Source organism: Salmo trutta, chromosome 20 (genome assembly GCF_901001165.1).
Source record: "Salmo trutta chromosome 20, fSalTru1.1, whole genome shotgun sequence".
Taxonomy (NCBI): domain Eukaryota; kingdom Metazoa; phylum Chordata; class Actinopteri; order Salmoniformes; family Salmonidae; genus Salmo; species Salmo trutta.
Genome location: NC_042976.1, coordinates 41,265,576 through 41,278,254, shown reverse-complemented (window position 1 = coordinate 41,278,254; position 12,679 = coordinate 41,265,576). Strand labels below are relative to the sequence as shown.

At 44.2% G+C, this 12,679-nt stretch overlaps 1 protein-coding gene across 11 annotated transcripts in view; it reads left to right on the top strand.

The window, feature by feature from the left end:
* The window catches only part of pkp4 (plakophilin 4), a 110,714-nt gene that overhangs the window by 77,056 nt on the left and 20,979 nt on the right, over nt 1–12,679 (top strand). For all 11 annotated transcript variants that reach the window (XM_029703344.1, XM_029703337.1, XM_029703336.1 and 8 more), the window contains 3 exons: nt 6,774–6,984; nt 8,932–9,064; nt 11,792–12,005. In XM_029703344.1, the coding sequence (XP_029559204.1) occupies nt 6,774–6,984; nt 8,932–9,064; nt 11,792–12,005 (558 nt within the window). The remainder of the gene's footprint in view (nt 1–6,773; nt 6,985–8,931; nt 9,065–11,791; nt 12,006–12,679) is intronic.

Here is a 12,679-nt window from a genome sequence, read left to right as displayed (position 1 = left end):
GACGTCAACACTGTCGGTGAATCGATGTTAGTAATGACAGGGATACAGGCTTAACTAGAAGGACAATCAAGGCAAAATAACATTGTTGTGGATGGAATCCCAGAGTCTCCAAACGAGACCTGGACGGAGTCTGAGGTGAAAGTGAGGAAAATGATTGAAGAGCTGCCGATAGATCATAAGAAGATTGAGGTGGAGTGCGCCCACAGGATTGAAAAACCTATCCAGGTGACAGACCCAGGTCGATAGCGATAAAGTTCCTGAGGTACAAAGACAAGGTGGCTGTTATGGACAGTGCCAAGATCTTGAGAGGAACCGACATCTTCCTCGACGACGACTACTCTGAAACTGTGCGCCAGAGGCGAAGAGAACTGATTCCAGCCATTAAAGCTGACAGAGAGCGTGGGGACATTGCTTACATCTGCTACGACAGGGTCGTTATCCACCCTCCCACCCAAAAGCCTGAAAGGGGTGAGAGAACCAAGCAGAGGGGTTCATAGCCTAAGCCCCGCACCCGGATTGAGGCTTGCTTTGTTTGTGGTTTCCCACATGATGCTTATCTCTGATAAGCTACCCAGGAAATGGCTAAAAAGAGCCCATATTAATATAGGCAGCCTAAGAAATAAGGTTCATGAAATCAATAACTTGCTAACCGCAGATAGCATTCATATATTAGCCATCGCTGAGACTCACTTTGATAATTCCTTTGACAACACAGCAGTAGCAATACATGATATAACATCTATAGAAGAGACAGGAATGCATATGGTGTCGCTGTATGTTTTCAGAGCCAAATTCCTGTGATCCCCAGAGGAGATCTCACGCCAAAGGTTGTCGAAGTGTTGTGGTTGCAGGTTCACCTGCCACATCCAAAGCTTATTCTTTTGGGTTGCTGCTATCGGCCTGCCAAATGCGAACCGTCAGTATTTGGATAATATGTGTGAAACGCTTGATCGTGTATGTGGTGTTAAAAGACAGGTCTCTTTTCTGAGTGACCTGAATATAGACTGCTTCTCATTGAGTTGTCCGCTCAAAAAGAAGAAGCTCACTGTAACCAGCGCCTGTCATCTAGTTCAGGTTACTAATCAAGCTACCAGGGTGTTTACAAACAGTCCAGGAACTGTATCATCCATGTGTATTGATTATATTTGTACTAATTCTGCAGAGCTTTGTTCTGAAGGTGTATCCACACTCGCTGGATGTAGTAACCTCAATATAACAGCTTTATCCAGAAAAGCCAAAGTTCCAAAGGCAGGGCCTAAAATAGTGTATAAGAGATCATACTAAAAGTTTGGTAGTGATTCCTATGCTGAAGATATAAAGAAGATGGATTGGTCTGATGTGTGTAATGAGGAGAATCCAGACGCTGCACTTCAAGCATTTATGAAATTGCTCCTTCCAGCTATTGATAAACATGCACCTATTAAGAAAGTGACTGTTAGAACTGCTAAGGCGCCGTGGATTGATGAGGAGCTGAACAACTGTATGGCTGAATGAGAAGGAAGCAAAAGGAGTGGGTAATGAGTCTGTCTGCACATCTGACTTGCTGACTTACTGCAAATTGAGAAATGATGTGTCTAAACTCAACATAAAGACGAAGAAACTAAGATAAATGATATAAAATATGATGGAGAAAAAAAGCTTTGGAGAACGTGAAATGAAATTATGGGCAGAAAGACAAATTCAACACTGTTTTTATTGAATCAGATGACTCGTTCATCACAAAACTCTTTGATGTGACCAATTCTTTTGAAAACTACTTAATTGGCAAACTCAGGCATGACATGCCAACAACAAACTGTCGGCCATCATATTCATGCATAAAATGCCAAGAAAAGCAATGGCAATTAACATTTCATAAAGTTAGCGTGGAAGAAGTTAAAACATTGTGGATGGCCCTCAAATAATTAGAAACCTGGTATTGACGACTTAGATGGGAAGCTTTTGAGGATGGTAGCGGAATATGTTGCCGTTCCTATTTCTCACATCTTCAATATGAGCTCGGAGAAAAAGGTTTTCCCTTAGACCTGGAGGGAAGCTAATGTCATTCCGCTACCCAAGAAGGGTAAACCATCCTTTTCTGGTTCTATCAGCAGACCAATAAGACAGCTGCCAGCTCTTAGCAAAATGTTGGAAATAATTGTGTTTGATCAGATACAATGTTATGTATCTACGAACAAACAGACTATTAGCATTCCTATAGAGAAGGGCGTTCTACATGTACTGCACTGACACGGATGACTGCTGAAATAAACTGTTTGATAAGAAGATTGTGGGAGATGTGCTTTTAGATTTCGGTGCAGCCTTTGATATTATTGACCATAATCTGTTAGCGGAAAAACGTACGTGTTACGGCTTTACACCCTCTGCCACACCCTCTGCCACACCCTCTGCCACACCCTATGCCACACCCTCTGCCACACCCTCTGCCACACCCTATGCCACACCCTCTGGCACACCCTATGCCACACCCTATGCCACACCCTATGCCAAAGAGTTGCAGTTAGTTTCAGAATGGGTGGAAAGCAATAAACTAGTCCTGAATATATCAGACTAAGAGCATAGTATTTTGTACAAATCATTCCTTAAGCTGTAGACCTAAGCTGGATCTGGTTATGGAAAATGTGGCTATATATATATATATATATATATATATATATATATATATATATATATATATATATATATATATATATATAGATATATAGATATATATAGATATATATATATATATATATAGATATATATATATATATAGATATATAGATATATAGATATATAGATATATAGATATATAGAGAGCCATGATAGCATAGAACTCCCTGCCATTTCAAATCACTCAAACAAGCAGCAAAAGTAGCTTTAAAGAAAAAACGAATAATGCAGCACAGCACAACATCTCTGACCTAAATAGTGGTAGCATGTCCCTCTGCAGCACATCTGGTGTTTGGGTTAAAGTTTAAGATAAGATGTGCCTTTGGCATCAGGATATCAGGGCCTGCTGAGAGAAAGCGATCGTAAGCAACGACCTCGGTACAGGAAGGAGGTACTCCTCCGTAATGCGATGTGATAGTCTCAAATGAAATCACATTTTATTTGTCACGTGCTTTGTAAACAACATGTGTGGACTAACCATGAGATGCTTGCTTCTCAACAATGCAGAGAGAAAGAAAATGGAGAAATAATAGAAAAGTAATAATAAAAGTTATAAAAAATACATAATGAGTAACGTTAACTTGGCTATATACACGGGGTACCAGTACCAAGTCGATGTGCAGGGGTACGAGGAAATAATGCAAGGTACTCTGGTAAGCTTAATGTTATTCAGTAGAGCAAAGTTTAATAGAAGTGTATGAAAGTGTATTCTTATTTTGTGTTTGACTGGTGGATGCTGCTGGGTGTGTGTGTGGTGCGGGGAATGACAATAGAAATGCAAAACAAGTTTCTGAGAACCGGAGGAAACTCCGTAAGGGAACCGGAGGAAACTCCGTAAGGGAACCGGATCCTCCGTAAGGGAACCGGAGGAAACTCCGTAAGGGAGCCGGAGGAAACTCCGTAAGGGAGCCGGAGGAAACTCCGTAAGGGAGCCGGAGGAAACTCCGTAAGGGAGCCGGAGGAAACTCCGTAAGGGAACCGGAGGAAACTCCATATCAAGGGGAATTTATTAATTTTATGAACAAGTCCAAAGGCCACGCACTATATCTTAGCTAACCCTTTACGTGTGGTAGACTATAACACATTACACTATACCTTAGCTAACCCTTTACGGGTGGTAGATTGTAACACATTACACTATATCTTAGCTAACCCTTTATGGGTGGTAGACTGTAACACATTACACTATACCTTAGCTAAGCCTTTATGGGTGGTAGACTGTAACACAGTACACTATATCTTAGCTAACCCTTTATGGGTGGTAGACTGTAACACATTACACTATATCTTAGCTAACCCTTTACGGGTGGTAGACTGTAACACATTACAATATACCTTAGCTAACCCTTTACGGGTGGTAGACTGTAACACATTACAATATACCTTAGCTAACCCTTTACGGGTGGTAGACTGTAACACATTACACTATACCTTAGCTAACCCTTTACGGGTGGTAGACTGTAACACATTACACTATACCTTAGCTAACCCTTTATGAGTGGTAGGCTGTAACACATTACACTATACCTTAGCTAACCCTTTACGGGTGGTAGACTGTAACACATTACACTATACCTTAGCTAACCCTTTACGGGTGGTAGACTGTGACACATTACACTATACCTTAGCTAAGCCTTAACGGGTGGTAGGCTGTAACACATTACACTATACCTTAGCTAATCCTTTACGGGTGGTAGACTGTAACACATTACAATATACCTTAGCTAACCCTTTATGGGTGGTAGACTGTAACACATTACACTATACCTTAGCTAACCCTTTACGGGTGGTAGATTGTAACACATTACACTATACCTTAGCTAAGCCTTAACGGGTGGTAGACTGTAACACATTACAATATACCTTAGCTAACCCTTTATGGGTGGTAGACTGTAACACATTACACTATACCTTAGCTAACCCTTTATGAGTGGTAGGCTGTAACACATTACACTATACCTTAGCTAACCCTTTACGGGTGGTAGACTGTAACACATTACACTATATTGGTCAATCTGGTAAAACATTTGAATTTCTTCTATATGTGGATAATACTATCATGTACGCAATTGCCCGACTGCTGACCTGGCTGTGACAAGGTTTTTACTGATTTAAAACACATACTTCAAGTTCTCGTAAGATTGTCTCAGATGGATCACTTATGGGATGGTTCTATAATCAAACGAGTCCCCGTATACAAACACCTTGGTATTTGGATTGACAATGATTTACCGTTTTATAAAGAGATACGACTGAGCTTGTTAAGAAACTTAAGATTTAAAGTGGGCTTTTTTTTACAGAGACACATCTTGTCTCTCTAGGATTCAGATTTTGCCTGTTCTTGATTATGATACTATTGCAGCTGCCTCTTCTCTTAAACTCTTGGATTTTCATAGTGCCCTTCATTTTATTCCAGGACACAGTTTTATTACACTTCACTGTATTCTTTACCAACATGTTGGCTGGACCTCTTTGAAGTCACGTAGATCACACCGAACACTCCCATCTTACCTAACATCACTGTTCAGATTGAAAAAAGTTACCAAGCCCGTTCACAGGGTTGGTTAGCTCTGGAGACTCCTTTGGTGTCTAGAGAGTTAGGTAAATCAGACTTTAATTTCCTCGCACTTTACGTGTGGAATTATCTACAGTCCACTTTAAAATGGGAGGAGTTGGTGCCTCTAGGGCGTTTTCAGAAAACCTTTTTACTGAAGAATGTGTCTGCTTCTTATGATTGTGTTGAACTTTTCATGTATTGTTGCGTATGATAACGTGTATTTCCATGTGTATATGAATGTGTAGTTCGTTGTATTTTAATGTGTGGTGCTATACAGGGCTCACCTGGAAAAGAGACCTTGATCTCAGCATCGACTCCCTGTCAAAATAAAGGTACAAATAAAAATAGTTGGACGTGAAGACGGACATTAGTGAAGCCCATCTGACGATAATGATGGCTGTTCAATTTATCGAGCAGAGTGGAGTGATGGATCTCTAAAATGTCCTCGTATGTAGCTAAAGTGAAGGATTAAACTCAAACTTTATCTGGAGGAAACGCCAACACGGTTGCTGAGGTAAGGGATTAAATTGAAGCCGTTAACGGGGAGAAAACTCCGTCTGTAGCTCATTTATGAGCGGAATAGCACGGTTGCTAGGGTGAAAATTGTGGTTGACGCCTTAGCTAGAGGAATTGTTGCATTTCCATTGTCGTTTTCGTTGCACTTGCATTCCATAACATCTATGAATCACATTATTATTAATAGTCTTGACGTCAAATGGGAGAACCAAGGACACAGGTGGCTCTTAATGTTGTGAAAGTCGTCCTAGTGTTTACAGAACAACTGGTTCTGAGAGATTAGGATCAGGACCAGAAAATGTAACAGTAAGCAAATGTAACAAAATGGATGACTGCAGTGTAGCTGTTATTATGAGTACATGTTGTATGGATTGCTAAGGCATGAGAATATGAAAGTGTGTATTCTTATTTTAAATGTACAGTATGTAGTTCTGTACCTGTCTATTAATGGTATGTAATGTTATGTAGTTCTGTCCTTCAGCTGTAATTGACTATTAATGTTGTGTATTATGTGATGTTTTATGTTTTGTGTGGACCCCAGGAAGAGTAGCTTTGGCTGTAGCTAATGGGGATCCTAATAAAATACTAAATACTCCAGTCAACACCACTGGAGGCTGATGAGGGGAGGACGGCTCATAATAATGGCTGGAATGGAGCGAACAGAATGGCATCAAACGCCTGGAAACCATGGAAACCATGTGTTTGATGGATTTGATACCATTCCACCAATTCTGCTCCAGCCATCCAGCCATTCCTCCCCAATTAAGGTGCCACCAACCTCCTGTGTGTCTCAAATGGCACCCTGTTCCCTATATATTGCACTACTTTTAACCAGAGCCCTATGGGCCGTGGTCAACGGTAGTGCACTATAAAGGAATTAGGGTATGATTTGGGACACATCCTCTGAGTCTAGGTGAAGAAGTTTGAACCACACTGCTAGTCTTCGCTAACTCAGGCAGGTCTAGTGTAGTATAGATCTGGAGGCTGGTGTGTGTCCCTCTGTCCCCCGGTTCAAGTCAATATGAATTGTTTTCCTTTGTCTTTCCAGGCGTGGGGACCCTCCAGAGGACCTCCAGCCAGCGCAATGCCATGACGTACCAAAGAAGCAACTACGCTATGAACTCGACAGTCTCGTACGCCGAGCCCTACCGCTCTGCCCAGTACCGGCCCTCTGAGGGCAACTACGCCCGGCAGCCGGTCGTCATGGACGACGGGACCACCCGCTCGCCCTCCATAGACAGCATCCAGAAGGACCCAAGGTAAGAGGGTCAATAGGCACTAGGGTCGTATTCATGACTGCACACCGTAGCGAAACGTTTTACAGCAACAACAGCAAAAACGAAAACGTTAATTTCTAATTGGATGAATCCCGGTAGATCCCTCCCCGTTTTGGCCCGTTTTGCTTCCGTTTGGTACCTTCTGAATATGACCCACTGGCACTAACAGTGCTTACTGGGCTCCTATATAGTGCTGGGTCAACATTAGTGTCCTCTTACTAGTCAAACAGAAAGCCCCCTGGGCAGACATCCAGAGCCTTAGCCATTAAGCTACACGGCTACACGGACCACTCTACAATGGATCCTCAGATTCAGTGGACTGCTGCGTCTGCTCTTGCCACGGAGGCATGTGTTCTATGTTTTTTGACCCGGAGGGCGCCAAACCCCTCACCTTGCACGTCGGGAGCGCTGTTCACAGCCCTGTGTGTTGCTCTAGCTGAGAGCGGTAGCAAAGTCTGCTTTGCACTGCGGACCGAGGTCAGATCGCTGTGTCCCAAAATGACATCCTATTCCCTATATATTGCACTACTTTTGTCACTACTAGTGCGCTATAAAGGGAATAGGGTGCCATCTGGGACATATTCCGAGGCAGGGCTAAAAGCATCTGAGAGAAACATGTTCCTGCATCAACTGGGTCTCAACTCCGTACCAGGGGAAATGTAGCCGTGGTGTTGGTATTGGCTGTTTGCCCCCCCCAGGGTCGTTTAGATTATAGTAGTATTTGATTTGATTGGTGTCTTGCTTCATGTGGCACACACACCGATGCAAGGAGCATTACAGCCTGCGCCTCAGACATCAATACAAGTCTGTCACGATGAGGACGCGGTGCACCTCTCGTTGCTCCTATCACTTCCATTTCTTTCGTTTCCTCCGTTTGTCAGAAGGCCAACGTGAAACACGCGCTCTGAAATAGACGCAGACTTTGTAATCTATGCTCTTCTCTTGTCGTAAGGTTCATGGATTCCGGTAGAAAAGGTCCAGTAAAAAATTCTAGTAGACGTCATTGATACGGGCCTTGCAGATGAAATGAATGAAGCTCTATTAACCGGGAGAAGCTCATGGCAGTGATTGTCCACAAGGCAAGACGTACCTTTTAGAGTCTTCCAAATGAAACTCCCCCAGTGAAGTATCTTCCTTTTATATTGGGAGAAAAGCAAGAATCCTGGCGTGTTGTAGCCGTCGATGTCATTTCCTTATTGCAGTGTACCAGCCCTGTGGTAAGGTGGAATAGTTGTTGCGTGATGTCATCATAGTGATACGTTTGTGTGTGTGTCTGTCTCTCTGTCCCCGTGTCTCTGTGTCTCTCTGTCCCCCTGTCTCTCTGTCCCCGTGTCTCTCTGTCCCCGTGTCTCTCTGTCCCCGTGTCTCTGTGTCTCTCTGTCCCCGTGTCTCTGTGTCTCTCTGTCCCCGTGTCTCTCTGTCTCTGTGTCTCTCTGTCTCTGTCTCTCTCTGTCCCCGTGTCTCTCTGTCCCCGTGTCTCTGTGTCTCTCTGTCCCCGTGTCTCTCTGTCCCCGTGTCTCTGTGTCTCTCTGTCCCCGTGTCTCTGTGTCTCTCTGTCCCCATGTCTCTCTGTCCCCGTGTCTCTGTGTCTCTCTGTCCCCGTGTCTCTCTGTCCCCGTGTCTCTCTGTCCCCGTGTCTCTCTGTCCCCGTGTCTCTGTGTCTCTCTGTCCCCGTGTCTCTGTGTCTCTCTGTCTCTCTGTCCCCGTGTCTCTCTGTCCCCGTGTCTCTCTGTCCCCGTGTCTCTCTGTCCCCGTGTCTCTGTGTCTCTCTGTCCCCGTGTCTCTCTGTCTCCGTGTCTCTCTGTCCCCCTGTCTCTCTGTCCCCCTGTCTCTCTGTCCCCCTGTCTCTCTTTCCCTCTGTCTCCCTGTCTCTACGTCTCCCTGTCTGTCTGTGTGTCTGATATCTCTCTCTGTGTGTCTGTGTTCCAGGGAGTTTGCGTGGCGTGACCCTGAGCTGCCTGAGGTGATTCATATGCTGCAGCACCAGTTCCCCTCGGTGCAGGCCAACGCCGCCGCATACCTGCAGCACCTGTGCTTCGGAGATAATAGAGTCAAGGCTGAGGTACTGCTTCCGTTCTCCCCTGCTCCACATATCCTTCATCAGTACCCAGATTGCAGTTTACTGTGACGTGCTGCCCATCCCAGAGGGGGTGAATCTCACCTGAATTTCCTTGATTCCTCACGCCCTCTCTCCTCGTCTTCATCTCAAAGCACAAAGGAGGCTTCTATCGGATCTTCTCTGATGCGTTATAAGGAGGAGGTAAGCAGAGCAGATGCGAGGAATCAAGGAAAAACAATTGAGATTCCCCCAGGGAGTGAGAGGACTGTTTTGCAGAGGTTCTCTCTCTCTCTTTCTTTCTTTCTTTCTTTCTTTCTTTCTTTCTTTCTTTCTTTCTTTCTTTCTTTCTTTCTTTCTTTCTCTCACTCCCTGACTGGGGTGGGTTGGGTTTACCACTCCATTACCCTCCAGCTCTCTCTGGATTTTCACGGCTCAACAGGGTGCTGGGACTGCTGCCGGAGTCATCGGCTGAAAATGCTGAGCTCAGAATCAGCAGGGGCCTCACAGCACTTAACCTATCCTTAGACACACACACTTAACCACACACACGCGCACACACACACACACACTAACACGTTTGTTGTACCATCCTTGTGCGGACCAAACTATTGATTCCCATTCAAAATCCCTAACCCATAGCCCTAACCTTAATTGACCCCTAACCCTAATTGTAACCCTAAATCTAACCCTTAAGCCTAAAATAGCCTTTTTCCTTATGGGGACTGGCGAAATGTCCCCACTTGTCCTTGTCCAATGTTCCTTGTTTTACTATCCTTGTGAGGACTTAAAAAATCTATATATAAATCTTAAGTTTATTGGTCACACAGTTCAGCAGATGGTATAGCGCAGCGAAACGCTTACAGTATGTTACTAGCTCCTAACAATGCAGTAAAATGTCAAACAGGTACACAAATAACCAATACAAATAAAAAAGCTGAAAGAACAACAGGAAATCAAGAAATGTCTAAACGAATCCAATTTTAACAACCCAAATAGCACGTATCTACACCGGATGAATTTACACTAGACATACGAGGAATGCAGCCTACACGTATCTACACCGGATGAATTTACACTAGACATACGAGGAATGCAGCCTACACGTATCTACACCGGATGAATTTACACTAGACATACGAGGAATGCAGCCTACACGTATCTACACCGGATGAATTTACACTAGACATACGAGGAATGCAGCCTACACGTATCTACACCGGATGAATTTACACTAGACAAGTACAGCAGTAGATATATTAGCATGAGCTTTGTCGAGAATCCTGTATATGAATACATATTTGGTGGCGTGTATAAACAGTGTAACTAAAGTTCAATGTACAGTAGTAGAAATATTAAAATGAGCTTTGTCGAGAATCCAGTATATGAATACACAGTACAAAACCCCATAGCAAAATGGATACAATTGCAGGAAATATACCGTATATGTATGTAAATAGAAAAGGGTGTACAGCAGTAGTTATATAGGATTAGCCATGACCAGAATACAGTATATACATATGAAGTGGACAGCAGTAGTCATATAGGATGAACCATGACTAGAATACAGTATTTACATATGAAGTGGACAGCAGTAGTCATATAGGATGAGCCATGACTAGAATACAGTATTTACATATGAAGTGTGTAAAACAGTACGTAAACATTATTAAAGTGACCAGTGTTTCATGACTATGTACATAAGGCAGCAGTCTCTAAGGTGAAGGGTTGAGTATTGTGCGGTAGCTAATGACGGTGTCTGAGGTTTAGGGCAGGGTGCTTGGGTGGATGCCGGCTAGTGGTGCCTCTTCATCAGTAAGACGGCCGGGAGATAGAAGCTGTTTATCAGTCTCTCGGTCCCAGCTTGGATGCACCTGTCTCCGCCTTCAAGATGGTAGGGGGGGACAGGCCGGGGCTCGAACTGCTTTGCTTTATCTTGGCCAGGTCACAATTGTAAATGAGAACTTGTTCTCAACTTGCCTACCTGGTTAAATAAAGGTGAAATAAATTAATAAATTGGTCCCAACAAGGATAGTAAAACCAAACGCACACAGCCACACGCACGCACACACAAAGAATTACTTTTTTTATTTTTTATTAAGACACACGCGTGCGCACACACACACACACACACACACACACAGTATCTCTTTCTGTGTGTGTCTGTCTCTCTCGCTCTCTCTCTCTCGGTCACACACTCATACATTACGAAGACACCCATTTCAAGTATTTCAAGGAAAGAACATTGAGTCTTTTCTAAGTTTTGATAAGAGGCTACCGTCAGCTCTGCAGATGTGTTTTTTCTTCTTTCCCCCAGGTGCAGAAAGTCAACACGTTGAAATCTATTCATACGCCGAAAGATGCATAAGAATGCTGTTTTTTACTTCATCTCTTTAAGTTACTGCAGTACTTTGCACTAGGAGTTTCAGACCTTGTATCCACCCTATAGTTTAGGCATTCTATGTGAACACTAAAGATTTGCATGACATTTTCCATATTTCCTTCATCTGGCATGAAGAAAGCTATTCTCTCCGCATCCCGGCTTAGCTACATCAATCGATGCAAAGCCTAGTTTGTGTAAAGGAGACCATCTTATCTTATAATATCCATCCACCTTAGAATATTCCCCCCTGTTTGTTGTTGATCCGTTCTCTGTGTTTTTGTTTGCTGTGGAAACCAATGAGATTGTGTTCAGGGCATTCTTAACAACACTGTATAACCCTACCTCTGCAGGTGTGCCGTCTAGGGGGCATCAAGCACTTGGTGGACCTACTAGACCACAAAACCCTGGAGGTCCAGAGGAACGCCTGTGGGGCTCTGAGGAACCTGGTCTACGGGAAAGCCACGGACGACAACAAGGTCGCCGTGAGAAACGCAGGTGGCGTCCCCGCTCTGCTCAGGCTGCTGAGGAAGACGGTGGACGCTGAAGTGAGGGAGCTGGTCACGGGTAAGGGAGAGTGTGTGTTATGTGTGTGTGTGCGCTTGTATGTGCGTGGTGAATTCACACCGAGTATGTCTGTGTGCGTGCACGTGTGTATGAGCTCGCGTGCATGCATAGTGAATTTGCTCTGTGCGCACATGCGCTTGCATATGTGTGTGTGTGTGTCTTTCTGCCTCTCTGGGTGAGAAAGCTGTGTTCCTTTCAAATGGCCTCTTTAACTCTGAACCCCCACGGACCGGGCCTTTCCACACCACAGCTCTGTGTGCTATTCTCTCGCTCTGCCATCTGGCGTATTCACAAAGGTCACATTTCCACAGTTCCATGTTGTTCCACTCATTCATTATTCAGTGACGTTTGCACGAATCAGATCCACGGAAGATCCACTCCAGGGTTTTTGTGGGACAGGAACATTACTACACAGCCTAAAGTAGAGCTGTTCAATTATTCACCTTCTCGCCTGCCTGCCTGCCTGCCCGTCCTCCTCTCCACCAGTCAATTGGCATGAGTCACTGGCTGTGTCCCGTATGGCACCCTATTCCCTATATAGTGCGCTACTGCTGACTGGCCCTGGTGACAAGTAGTGCACTACGAAGGGAAAAGCCACTGTGCATGCTAGTCTGGTCTTGGCCAGTTCTCCGCTAGTCGCTGTCGTTCATCGCAGGGGGTCGGAGTCCCTCGCT